Below are 12,799 nucleotides of genomic sequence, written 5' to 3'. Positions count from 1 at the left end.
TAACTGTACCCTGTAGGTTCCTCATATCTGAAAACAGTGTTGGGACAGTGTGGTGAATTAAAGGAGATGTTGAAGGAGATATATCTCTTAAGATGGGGCTTGTGTCCAGTCATTTTCAGCTTTTCAGAAGTTAGTTCCATATAGAAATGCATTTTTCAATTCTGCATGTTCAAGTGACACCAAAGAGATAATGATGTTGTATTTGTTTCCGAATTGATAATGTGAACAGATCCAAAATTCAAGTGTTAAATTTTTTTCTTAATCTTCCTTCAACAACAAAAATCTGCTCAGAAATCCTAGAGATTGAATAAGGGACAAATATATCAAATAAACTGCTGGTGAGAAATAAATTAACCAGGAGTGAAAGTGATTCCTTCAGACAAGAAAAACAGAGGGAGAAATCTTGACTGAAGATCTGTCATACGCTCTTTCTGCCAAGAGCTCATTTACAGCTTCCAGCAACAACTCCTTCCCAGGAGAAATTAGCTTAAAAAGTCTCTATGTAGTTGAGAGCAAGATAAGTCAAAGACTGTAGCAAGAAGCTGTTCTTTGCCTCCTACATTTTCTTAATGGTTGTAGTGGCATGATTTTTGTTATTGTCATGTGTTTGTGAACTAAAACAAGATAATCTTTACTTCACAGCCTTTTTACTATTAATATAAACATATGCAGATGTGTATAATTCATAGGGTAGAGTGACCCAACGAAATCGATTTTAAACTGAAATGTTTTTCAGATAGTACTGGTATTTATTGACTGAATAAATATGAACAAATTGAATTAATTAAAAAAGCATATAAAATCTTGTATAAAAGTAGAACTAGTTTCTTTATGTAATTATACTGCAAAACTAACTCATCAAAATTGCATGAAAATTTTAATTAAAAATTGACCCATTCAAATAAAACTTGCTAGGAGGTGGGATCTCCATCTCAAGGATGCCCTTGGGCTAAATGAGATAAAATAATTTCATTAGATATTATGAGGCTTGCTCAAATATCACAAATGTAATAATGGGTGAAGAGTAAATGGAAACTGATAAGCAGTGCATCGTTTCCTTGGTTTTGAGAGAAGAATAATAGTCAAGAGTTGCCTGTGAACGTTTGGGAAGCTTGCATGGCTCTCAAGATAACAAAGAATAGCAGAAGAAAGGAGGTCCAAATTCTGTACTTCTAGACCCACATCCTAAACCCAGATCTGTTTACCATTCTTGGAACACCCTAATCTCATGCAACACATGTCTGTGTTTTATATCCACATGTCAGTCAGCTGCATACTTTTTTGCCTTTTCCTTAAATAAAACCTTTACTGCTTCTCTTGGCTGTTGTTCAGATCTGACAGATGAGTAGTGTATCACATCTGCCCAGATAGTTTTCTTGTGAAGTTTCCTATACATTTCTTGAATAATGTTTTTCTAACCTGCTGTTGTTTATTGCTTTCCAGTGGTGGCAGGTTGAGAAAGTAAATCCTATCAAGCTCTATGAGGAGAACAAAGTCATTGCTGGATTTTCCCTGTTGAATCTACTTTTCAAACAGAATCGAGGTGGCCTGATCAAGGGTGTGATGGACAAACTCCTAAATCTATATAACAATAAGAAGATCAAGCCTGTGGTTGATTCATTATGGGCTTTGGAAGAGGTAGGAGCAAAATTCTTTCCCCATTTTGAAATGCCTGAAATACATGCACTTTTAGATGTGAAATTAGATTTAAATATGTTTTCTAGTTATTAATATATTCTGCTTTTTAGTTTGTGCACAAGTTAACTCCAAAGCCCCTGCTATTTAGAAATTCCATGATTCAGAGTTATCAACACATTTCTCTAATAAATATTTCTGGAGTTTCAAATGCTCTGTGCAAAGTTCTTGAAAATACTAATAATGTGGGTTTTCAATCTTAGAAAATTGTTTCTGTTTCCTAAGTCATGACTAACAAGTGTGGTGTGAAATGCAGACATTATCATTGAAAACAACTTAAAATCTATTCTGAGGAAAAGATCTAATACATAAGCTTTAGTTTCAGTGTTATATTTGTGCTAGCAAACCTTGGAAGGTTTTCAGGAAGTTACTGAAAATGTATCACAGGCAGTCAAATCAGAAATCACTTTTAAGGTAAGTTACGTTTGTGGAGTGTGGGTTTTTTGGTTCTTTTTTTCCTTCGAATTGCTCAGCTCTTCTTAGACATATAAAGAAACTAATATGATCATAGCCTGGCCAATTATAAGCCCCTTCACCAGAGCACTATTTCTGAGACCTTTATACTTAAGATGCTGAAAAATGGACGTAAGTATTTTTGGAGGTGTGAACAGACATCAACATATAAACAAACAGCATGATTATAGTAGCACTGCCAGATTAATATTTGTTTCATGTGTTTGTGAACTGCACTGAGCCTGACACATCACTTAAGATGATGATCTGTAAGAGCTCTGCTGAATGTGGATTGTGGTTGTATCGTTGTACGGTTGCTGTTCAGAAGGTGCTGCGACAAAATTCTGTCTGAGCACGTTAGGTGGTATTACCATGCATCCATGAGGAATTAGTAACCATCAGAGTTAGTAAAATACAATATTATTAATGTATTAAGATTTTGAATGCCCTGTGGGCAGGGGTCTGAGCCCAGCGTGTTGTTCGTTATTCGAGTGGCATTATAGCACCCCCACTGTCATGGACACAGGTAAGATATTGTGAGTTGTATGGCGGGATGCCTCAGCCTGTGACAGTTCTTGGAGCAGGATGCATTGCACCTTCACTGGGGCTTGTATGTGCCTGGGCCAGCTTATGTGACAAGGCCTGTACTGCCTTAGGTTGTGCTAATGTCTCCCCGTGCTATCATTACATCTGTCTCAGTGTACCCCAACATGCCACTCTGTGTGGTACAGCAGATGCAAACAGTCCAGCATGATATGGGCTCCGTTTGTTCCTCTCCAGCAAAACAGAGGAATGACAACTTCCCCAGGAATCTCTTCCTGTTTCTCTAAAACATCCACCTGAGGCCACACTGTCACTGACAGCAACCCAGTAACACCTCGGGCTTTTACCAGCAAGTGGCATGGGAGTGCCTAATTCTCACCATGGAACTGCTTAAGGGAAGTCAGATGTTGTGATAAAGAGCAGCTGGCTCAGGCAAGACACAATCCTCTGCTGTTGTCTGAAAGGGAGGGAGCCCTTTGAAGAGCAGTGTAAAATAGAAATGGGATCAGTTCTAGGTTTTTGATGTGGGTTTTTCTAAACTTAATAATTAAATAAGCTTAGGAGGTATTTTAAAAGTTTTAAGTGGCACAAGTCTCTAGGCATTCTGCAATTTCTGTGTTCATGTAAGTATGTACTTTCCGTGTATTGGTAAGGAAAGGATAATTAAAATAGTAACAGTAGTTTAAAAAGCCTTGATCAAGGACATAACATGAAAAAATTACATGCAGCAGGCTGATCTTAATAGTCAACATGATGGGAATTTGTTGGAAGACTTCTGTTTGATAACATTTCATCTTAACATTTGGCAGTAACACGCACCATCCCTACCGGTAGATTGTGAAATGTGTAAATACATCTGTTAAAAAGCACAGTCTAGAAAACTACAGCTCATTTATCATGCCTGCTCACTTTCCATGAGCTATCTGGAAACTTACGAAGGAGATGTCTGGCAGGGGTATAACAGTGCTAGAGGTGTCCTTAATCAATTGCAAAGTATTACTGAAATATTACTCATTCAGGGCACTATCATTTTGGGGATATATTTTTGTGGGTATAAAAATATCTGAGGGCTGACTCTCAAGTTAATAAGATACACAGAAAAATGTGTCATAGCTGAGGACTAAATGGAACCAGACTGAAGAAAGGTTGGTGTGTATTTTTGTTCTGTTTTGGGAGGTTTCTTATTTTAACTCCATAGCTCTAACATCTCCCCCCTTCAGAGTTTGACATTTGATTGCTTTTCATTTCCTATTGAGTAAGCCTGATTTTTTTCCAAATGTCCACTTTTATTTGACAGTTCTCAGTAGTCTTCATGAGAGACTAAGCCAATATGACCAATTTTTACCATTGATGTTTCCTGAGGAAATCTGACCCTTAAGAGCACTGAGAATAAATGTTTAACTAGAGATTGTCAGAAAGGTAGACTCCCTGCATGGCATTTGAAAACGAATGACTGAATGGTTTTCTGTGGAAGAATATCACCCTCTCCAGAGGCTCACGGGAGAATCCATTTGTCCTCTGACTAGTAATTTTGTCATAGAGATGAGCTTGAATCCAGTAAGTGACATTCAAAATGAAAATACTTTTAAGGAAAAAATTCTCAGAGGAGTCTTAACCATGGGACACCTTTCCAAACGTTTAATGTTAAATACCTGAATGCATCATCACATACATAAAAGTTTTGATCTATATATGAAAGGTATATCCCCAAAACATTCCTTCAGCTTGCTTTATTTACTCTGCATCTGCATTTGTTTTCATGTATTCCTTCTTTGTGCAAATATCAATTCACAAATTAATGTGGACTCTCTAAAGTGAACATGGAAGACACCTGGCTTTCTTCCAAAACTGTATTACAGTACAAATACTTACCTTTTCAATCCTGTATCAGTTGCTGTAGCCATCTGTGTATCAGAGCTGGAAAGCATCTTTGCGGTCTTAGAAGACAATGAGTTGTATTTACAGTGGTATTCCCTTTTGCTGCTTAAGGCTGGTTGCTACAGGACCACTTCCTTGCATGATAACCTCAGAATTGAGGGCTTTAAGTTCTAGTCCTTGTGAGAACAGCCAGAGAAAGGTTTTGTGTCTGTTTTAATAGGTCTCCGTGAACTGTGTAAAAAAGATTTCATTGTTCTAAGAGCCTGGTATGGTTCCTTGAACAGCATTTATTTCTTAATACGTTCTGCAGGAGCACACAGTTTGAATTTAAAAGAATATACTGATTAGAGAATATTGTAATTGCAGTGAAATTTTGCTTTTTAAAGTGTTTGAAGTGGCAGTAATACAGAATTTAGGGAAAGGTATTAGATGCCTGTTTGTCTATCACATAGTGTATGTTAAGTGATGTCTAGTTGGCTGCCAAATAATATTCAAGATAGCACTGTTCAGAAATTATTAGGCAGACTTAGCTTGATACTATTCCTGTTGATCAATAAAGGTTTGTCAGAGTGTCAGTGAGATCATTCTAATTACAATCCCTTATGGTGTTCTGATCTCTCTTGTTTTAGGGCCTCATTTGAAGGCCATGAAAATCAGTGGAAGAGCTCTTAGTTTCACTGGCCTTTTTTTTAGGATGAGGATTGCCCTATCTCTTCAGTACAGGCTGCTTAAATGAGTTTACCAATTGACTGAAGAGAGAGTAGGACAGAATTTATTCTGGATGGAAACTTAGAAATTACTTTTTCTTCAGTGCATCAGATTATTACTGACATAAGGGAGATCAGGATCTAGAATATTGACTACTGCTATGGAGCAAAACTACTTGTATTGCTGTGTTATCTGTTGGTGTTGGCTTGGGAAGTGTAATTTTTATCTCATTTACATCCATTAATCCTAGTAAAGTCAAGTCTGTTCTTAAGTAGGCCATTAGAGCCACTTTATGAAGTTAACATAAGAAAGATTTAACTAAAAGACAGTAACAAAATGCATAGATACTTTAAAATGGAAATCTAACTGGGGAATTACTCATCGTGAGATGCATGAAGTCATACAATAAATTAGCTGTTGAGATATCTCACTGTTGTACAGTTGTTATGCATTCAAGTGTTTAAAAGATGAGATAATTTATAGATGGTGCATGCTTAAAATGCTGTTCTGTAGTAAAAAGCTGATTGCCTTGTAAGATTGCGTTTCATTACAAATAGTAGAGTTTAAAACAGAATTAGTATTCAGTGAATATTTGAGCTTTGTGGTTGCTTCTTTGTTAGTAACTACTTATCTAATCCTTAATTTGCAGTAGTCACTCTTCTTTGTACTGATTAATTTGTAGCGTGCATTTATGCATTAGCATTCTCCTCAGGGTCTGTGAATCTTTGGCTTTGCAGAGTAGACAATTCTAGATTAAAAGCAGGATGAAAACTGAAGGTTCTTAACCTAGTGTATTGAATAAAAATGTACACGTTGCACTTTTAAAATTGTTTTCTTCAGCTTTTTATAATTGCAAAAGAAAATATGTAGTCAAGGGATAACGGGTAATTGATACAGAAGCTATGTGTACCTTTAGTGATGTACAGCAGTTGACAGTAGCACTGATAGCATGGAAAACAAAACTCACAAATTCTTGCACATGAACTGCCAGTCAGGAAGGTGACAGCGCAAAATATGGTCCGTGTCATCAAAATATCTTAGGCCCCTTTCCTCACGCTAGACTACCTGCTTCAAAAAGGGCTCCCAGTATGTCAGAAAGTTTTCATACTTGGGCTATTTTGGTCCATATGGATGACCAGTGAGACTATGGAGAAACATCCTGACTGCAGATCTGTGCTGTGTACCAAGGATTCGGTCCATTCTTGTCAGGAGTGCACTGTTACATATTAATAATGGTATCAAAGACCTGTACTGCCTTAAGGCCGGTAAGAATGATGAAAATGTTGAAACCTGTGGAATAGAGTTGCTACTTAATCTTAAAAAGTAAGAGGATAATCTGATATTATTACAAGATCAGGCCAGTACCTTATAGTAGGCACTAAATGTCACCCAATGTCACTGTATTGTAGTGATAACGTAATAGTGTCTTCAGCAACTCCTTACTTAGCAAATAACAGCGCAACAACTGCAGCCCAGATCCAGGAATATACTGTGGCTCTCAGCTGTGATTGAGCTCAATGGAATCAAGGCACTAAATACATTTATGGATCAAGCCCTGTGGATCTTGGTATGACTATCAGAGGACTCTAATGATGTGCCTCATAGAATATTGTTGGCTGGAAAGAGCCCTGCACCTTTAATTTAGTTTGTAAGGATCACTGCACTATCAGTCGTTGTTTGGTTTTGGCTGAATAATTGAGAGATGTTGCAGGTCTAGCTGTAAATACAGTTTTTATATAAGTGAGATTTCCTTGTCTTGTAGGCAGAGCTTTTCTCTATAGTAAATTGCTGAGGAAAAACCAAACTGTTTTTAAGAACCTAAACCTAAAGGAGTACAGTGCAAATGATTACATTATAGTAACATTATAGAATACCTGCTGATACAATAATTTTCTTTAAAAGAAACCTTTTCTCACATGTTGCTGTTCTCGCATACTTTTTGTTCTCTGCGTTAGCTTTCAATGTTGTTAGCATGCAAAGGAAAGCAGTAGAAACTTTACATCGAAGATCACAGCCTTATCAAGCTGCAATCCAGTGACAAGCACTGGACAAAGGAACACTTTCAATACAGAATTTATAGTGTGTTTTGGAGAGGGCAAACTCATCACAATATGTCTGGTTTTAGCACTGCTCTGTGGCTTCAAAGGATTCAGGTGCTATAAACCTGGTTTCTTCCACTGAACTCATCTTCTTGTATAAATAACCATCTCAGTGCATGCTTTTAGATATCGATGATATCAACAATATTCAGGGCTGAGGGATGGGAAATCTCAAACCCATGATAGCAGAATAATAACTGAACCCCCTAAAGCAGAGACTTTTAATTTCATCAAAAGTTATTCATGCCTTTCACTGATCTTAGCTTTAGGGGGAAAAGCCTTTAATGTGTGTGTGTATGTATGTGTATATATATATATAGTAAGACATAGAGAAAATTGACCCATTAGTTACTCTTAACATAGAGGGCAATCTAATAATATCACATTAGGCTGGTACCTTGTAATGAATACTAAATGCCATCTTGTGTCTATTTTTCTTCAAGTGATAATATAATAATGACATGTGCAAGTTTTCCTCTTTTCTGCTTGATGAAGACATTCTTCAGCTGAACAAACTACACCTTTTTTGAAGTGTCTTCTATAGCATTTAGAATCTGTAATTGTTCTTCAAGATAGGCAAAATAATCTAGAGTAACATGATAAAAGTGGAAGTTCATTTATAATCAAAGTAATAACCCACCCTGAAATACAGAAAAGAATAATTTTTTCATAAGCATAATCCAGTTTACTTTGCAGTATTATATTGTAGAAGGAGGGAAATGTAACTCATTCTGTGTGAACTCCCACAAGCATATCGGTGTTTCCTTTGCTATGATCGCTCCTCTAGTGTTACAGTGAAGAGTCTGCTTGTTTTGATGCTGTGAATATTTCTCTGACAGTACTTCATTTGCAGTTGTTCATGAGCTGTTTTCCTGATTTACAGGTATTAGCTCTGCATATATACTGTCCTGTGATACTGCCTTAGAACTCCCTTTGTTCTGATGCGTGAGATTGTTCCCTTTGACTGTGTAAAATAAACATCTGTACTTCAAAGTAAATTTAAATGTTTTATCTGTACATCACCATTGCTTCTTTGTATACAAACAAGTCTAACACAAGTTTAATACAAGCTTCATGCAGATATCAAAGCGTACAAAAATGCAAGGAGCTATGTCTTACTGATGTAACAGGTTTCAAAATTGAGATGTGGGGAAAACAGACTGAGAAGCAAAACCTGAATAATTCAGGGTAGCTTGCTTGTATGTTCACAATCAAATTATGCACAATTCTAGGCCAAAATATCTTTCAAATTTTGGTAAGAGTAAGGGGAAAACTATTCCACATGAATTTTACCTCACCGACATTAAATGTAATGAACACAAGTTCTAAATGAAAGAAAACTGAGCCATGAATAAGGTGATTTTTGCAAAGAATTTTTACCAAGATGCTTATCTGAAGTAAATATTAAATAAAGCTCCAAATAATTTCAGTGCTATATGCTTAGAGGAATAAAACATACCTTGAAAGTACTGGAGATTAATTAGGTATTGCAATATTTTTCCCTCTAAACCATTGCGTATACCTGATTATGGGATCCTCTCTGCTCTTGCATGAATTACGTTCCTACTAAATGCCTATATAATTTCATTTACATTTTTTCCCCATTTAATGCTGTTTAACAGGACTTGATAGTCATAATTCATTCTACCCTTCCTAACTGTATCAGCAAGTGATGGCATAACCCAGTAGTCTCTATGGCTTCACCCACTGTTGATGGCAGTGTAATGTGATTATGATTTTACTAAGAGTGAGATATAAAGAAACAAGGCAACTTAGATATAGGCACTGTGGCTCCATAATAAGGCCTCAGATACATGATATTAGCTATGATTACCGCAAAATCAGGGTGGGTAAATGAGCTGTTTTAGGAAACTCAGGCTTCACTTGTTAAGTCTGATAAGTACGTAAGCAGAAGTCAATTATTTTCAATTGCGATATATTATTCATAAACACTGCATGAAATTCAAGCTACATGAATGGAATTTAATTAAACGAGTAATTTATTTCAGCTCTATGCTTTCTTTTATGTTCTTTACAGCTTCTGAAATTTAGCTTGTTTCATCTAGCCTGCCAGTTGAATACCTGTTTAAACAATTTTGCCATCTTAGAGTTTTCGGAATGTTTCTTCATGCATGCTGGGAATATTCATGCCATAATACTCATTTAATAGATAAATAACGAGATGGTGGATATCTTCACTTGCCTGATGCTACGCAGCACGTTAGTGGAAAGATCATGGATCAGCCTGAGAATCTCTTCAGTTCTGTCCTCTAAGAGCCAGGGCCCTGGGGTGTGTCTCAGCATATTTGTGAGCCTTTGTGATTCATGCGGTCATTGGGGGCTCTAATCTCAGAATGGTATGTGTTCTACCAAATATCGGTAAGCTGTTCCATTTCAGGGGAATGATATCTTAATGTTTTGGAATGAAGTAGCAGACATGGAAAAGTATTTTGGCAGTATTTCTGATTAACATTGATTCTGTGTTCAAATGTTGCTGTCACAAAGGTTAGAAGCTGCCTGGTGTGAGACTAAACCTTTCTCAATTAACATAAATACAGCCTGCAGCTACAGCACTTTCCTAATCTACTTAGTAAGAACTCTGCTAAGAATTAATTAGTTATGGAGATACACAGGCAAAAAATTCTTTTCTGGAAGGCATGAGACACTGGAAGTTGCAAGTGCAGTGGTGAGTCATGATACATGTTTCTGGGTCAGGACAGATTGTCATTTCTATTTGCCCTTGTGTTCCACAGAGATAATAGCTTCCTGTAACTGCAGGCCAAAGGAAAACAACATGAGACTTGGTTTCTGATTGGTATGTGAGGGCAGGGGGAAAGAGGCAGGAAAATAATACAGGAAGCATTGATAGATTCCGCTCAAGAAAGTGTGCACTAGTAAAGATAAACTAGTCACGTGCTTCCAGTTAAAGCATGTGGGGAAAAACGGATTTGTCAGTTATTAGAAAAAGTAAGAACAAACCTGTTAACGTGGAGCAAGCTGCTGATTACTGTGAAGAAGCAGTATTTTACAGGAGTAGTCTGCTTACTGTATTAGGTGGCTTTTGAGTAATGAATTGGCACGCATTCCTTACGTATTGAGCTGATATGGCAGTACTATACCTGTGCAAGAAGACAACCAGAGTGCTGGTTAGGGAAAGCTTTACCAAAGCAAAGGGGATATACTTTAGGCATCAAGGACACCTTTAAAAAGATCACGTGTGCATAACTCCAGGAGATAGAGTATATTTCTTCTGTGTTTATCTTGAATGTTTAACATGTTTGTTTTAGGCTTCGTTTGTGCCCTAGAATTTAAGCTGTTCTCAAGAGTCAGAAAAACAGTTTTGTGGAGTCATTTCTCTAGTCAAAAACAATTTCTAGACTCTTTGTGAAGTGTTAGAAAACAAAAGCTACTTGCTCTTATACCCTTGAACCAAGCATGCTTCAATCCATTCCTTTTTATATCTGCCTGGTAATGCAGTGAAATATCTGCCTCCTTCTCCCAGTCTTGCATGCAGGTTGATTAAATATATGCCAATACATTACATCCACCAGCAGAAATAATTTAAAATGGATTCTAACAGAAAGTTTACTTTATCTCCTGTTCTACAGGGTTGGTAGTACCACTAACTGGCAAGGAATTCTCAAGATTTGGAACAGTGAGTGTTTTCTATCACTCAGAAATAACTATTGGATGCCATAAATGAAAAACACTAGATAAATAGCAGGTACTAAAGGGAAAATTTTAGACCCTAAGTTTTCAAGGATGCATTTAGATGCTATTTCATTCTTGTGCTGTGCGCTCTTACCTTGTCTAGTTTAAGCCACACAGCCTGTGAATGGAACCTAGGATTTTCCTCTGTGTCAAAAAATTCCACTCACGCTTCTTTGTTAATTAGTTGACTGGTTTGGAAAGAAAGCTCTTGGTTGTTCAAGTTGAACTGGCAGGGACTGCTAATGTGAGAAATTCAGCTTTTCTCCCAGGGTATCATGAAGGAGAAGTCTGAGGTTTGTGTTAACAGTTCCTACTGATTGTTTTCATTCTCTCAAACTTTTTTGGTCTCAGTCCAAATTTAAAAAGATGTATTTTCCCAGGTGCTAAGGATTTTAAAAAAATAGATAGAAATAGTGAAGTCTACTTCATGATGTTGACAGATCTGAGAGATGTCATCCTTATATGTCTGGCACAATAAAGAATACAAATAATTAAGATTCCTCCTGCCTTTGAAACCTTTCCATTTTCAGACTGGGAAGAAATCCCTGATGATTTTGGATGAGGTTTTGGCCTCTGATTTGCAAAAAATCAAACTCATCATTTTGGGGTTTTTTCCTGGGTATAACCTACGAGTGTAATACTTCTTTAGTCAATTAATACCTAGAAAGCCATTTAAGAAGTTACTGAAAAGAATCAAAAGGAAGTGGGAGATAAGAATAAGGAAAATATCTCTCTATATTTAAATGTGATGGGTCCATTTTGTATAAAGATGCTGCATTGTCAGCATTGGTCCCTGTGTCTACCTTCCATGACTGACAGTGAGCAGAAAGGTTAATAATGCAGAAGGAAGGAGATGCTGTCAGAGACTGCAGAATTACTGTGGTGAGAAACATCAGTAGATACTATGCCTTCAGCATTTCTGCTCTATATTCTAGCTCACGTTTTTCTGCTCTTGGGGATTTTGGGTGCTTGGCCTATAAAGAGATGACATTGACATAAGCTTTTAGCTATAGTAGAAGGATGTTTGGTTGTTAGTATACACAGAAGTCTAGTAAATGAAATCAATTGGGCCTTTCTGGTTTTAGAAGTACCTTTCTAAAGTAAACATTCTAGCTCTTCTCCTGGGATCTGCTTATCAGTGTATCTATGTAACAGTAACCAAAGAAAAAGTAAATTATTAGTTCCATCAGCAAACCCAAGTTTGTCTCTCACCAACTCATCATGTTAATGACCAGTTTTGGCAGACTGGTAGAATCTTTGGAAATCTCATGAGCAGTAGCACAAAATTAATCTCCTGGGTTGGTTTCATTTTTATTTTTGTTTTATTTTCATACTAATAGTCTATTTAGGTTACTAGATTCTCTTTTTTACAAAGACAAGTTTTGTGTTTTATTTCATACAAAGTTGCTGATACCCCAAAAAAAGCACTTATTACTCTTCTAGATAAGAGATTTTTGTAGTTTTAAGTAGATAATCTTCTACATAGTGACCAGATGATCCATTGCTGGTGTTGATTGTAATTAGGAAGGACAGTTGAATATTAAACTTCATGAGCCCGTGTATTGCAGCGTTTGGGTCCTACCTTACATACCTTGAGATTTGTTACTGGATCATCACAGCATGGACCAATTCATTACTCTCTAGAGAGGAAGAGAATGAATATCCCAGCCAGTGGAAACCAGCATCTTCCAGGCTGTGCTTTAAGCCCACTC

The 12,799-nt window shown here is 36.9% G+C and overlaps 1 protein-coding gene across 1 annotated transcript in view; it reads left to right on the top strand.

Annotated features, from left to right (window-relative positions):
* VAT1L (vesicle amine transport 1 like) overlaps nt 1-12,799 on the top strand; it is a 64,204-nt gene that overhangs the window by 28,125 nt on the left and 23,280 nt on the right. The window contains exon 7 of the mRNA XM_074839618.1: nt 1,444-1,638. Within this exon, the coding sequence (XP_074695719.1) occupies nt 1,444-1,638 (195 nt within the window). The remainder of the gene's footprint in view (nt 1-1,443; nt 1,639-12,799) is intronic.

Source organism: Strix aluco, chromosome 14 (assembly GCF_031877795.1).
Source record: "Strix aluco isolate bStrAlu1 chromosome 14, bStrAlu1.hap1, whole genome shotgun sequence".
NCBI lineage: Eukaryota > Metazoa > Chordata > Aves > Strigiformes > Strigidae > Strix > Strix aluco.
Note: the sequence above shows the minus strand (reverse complement) of the source record. Positions and strands in the feature narration are given on the sequence as shown.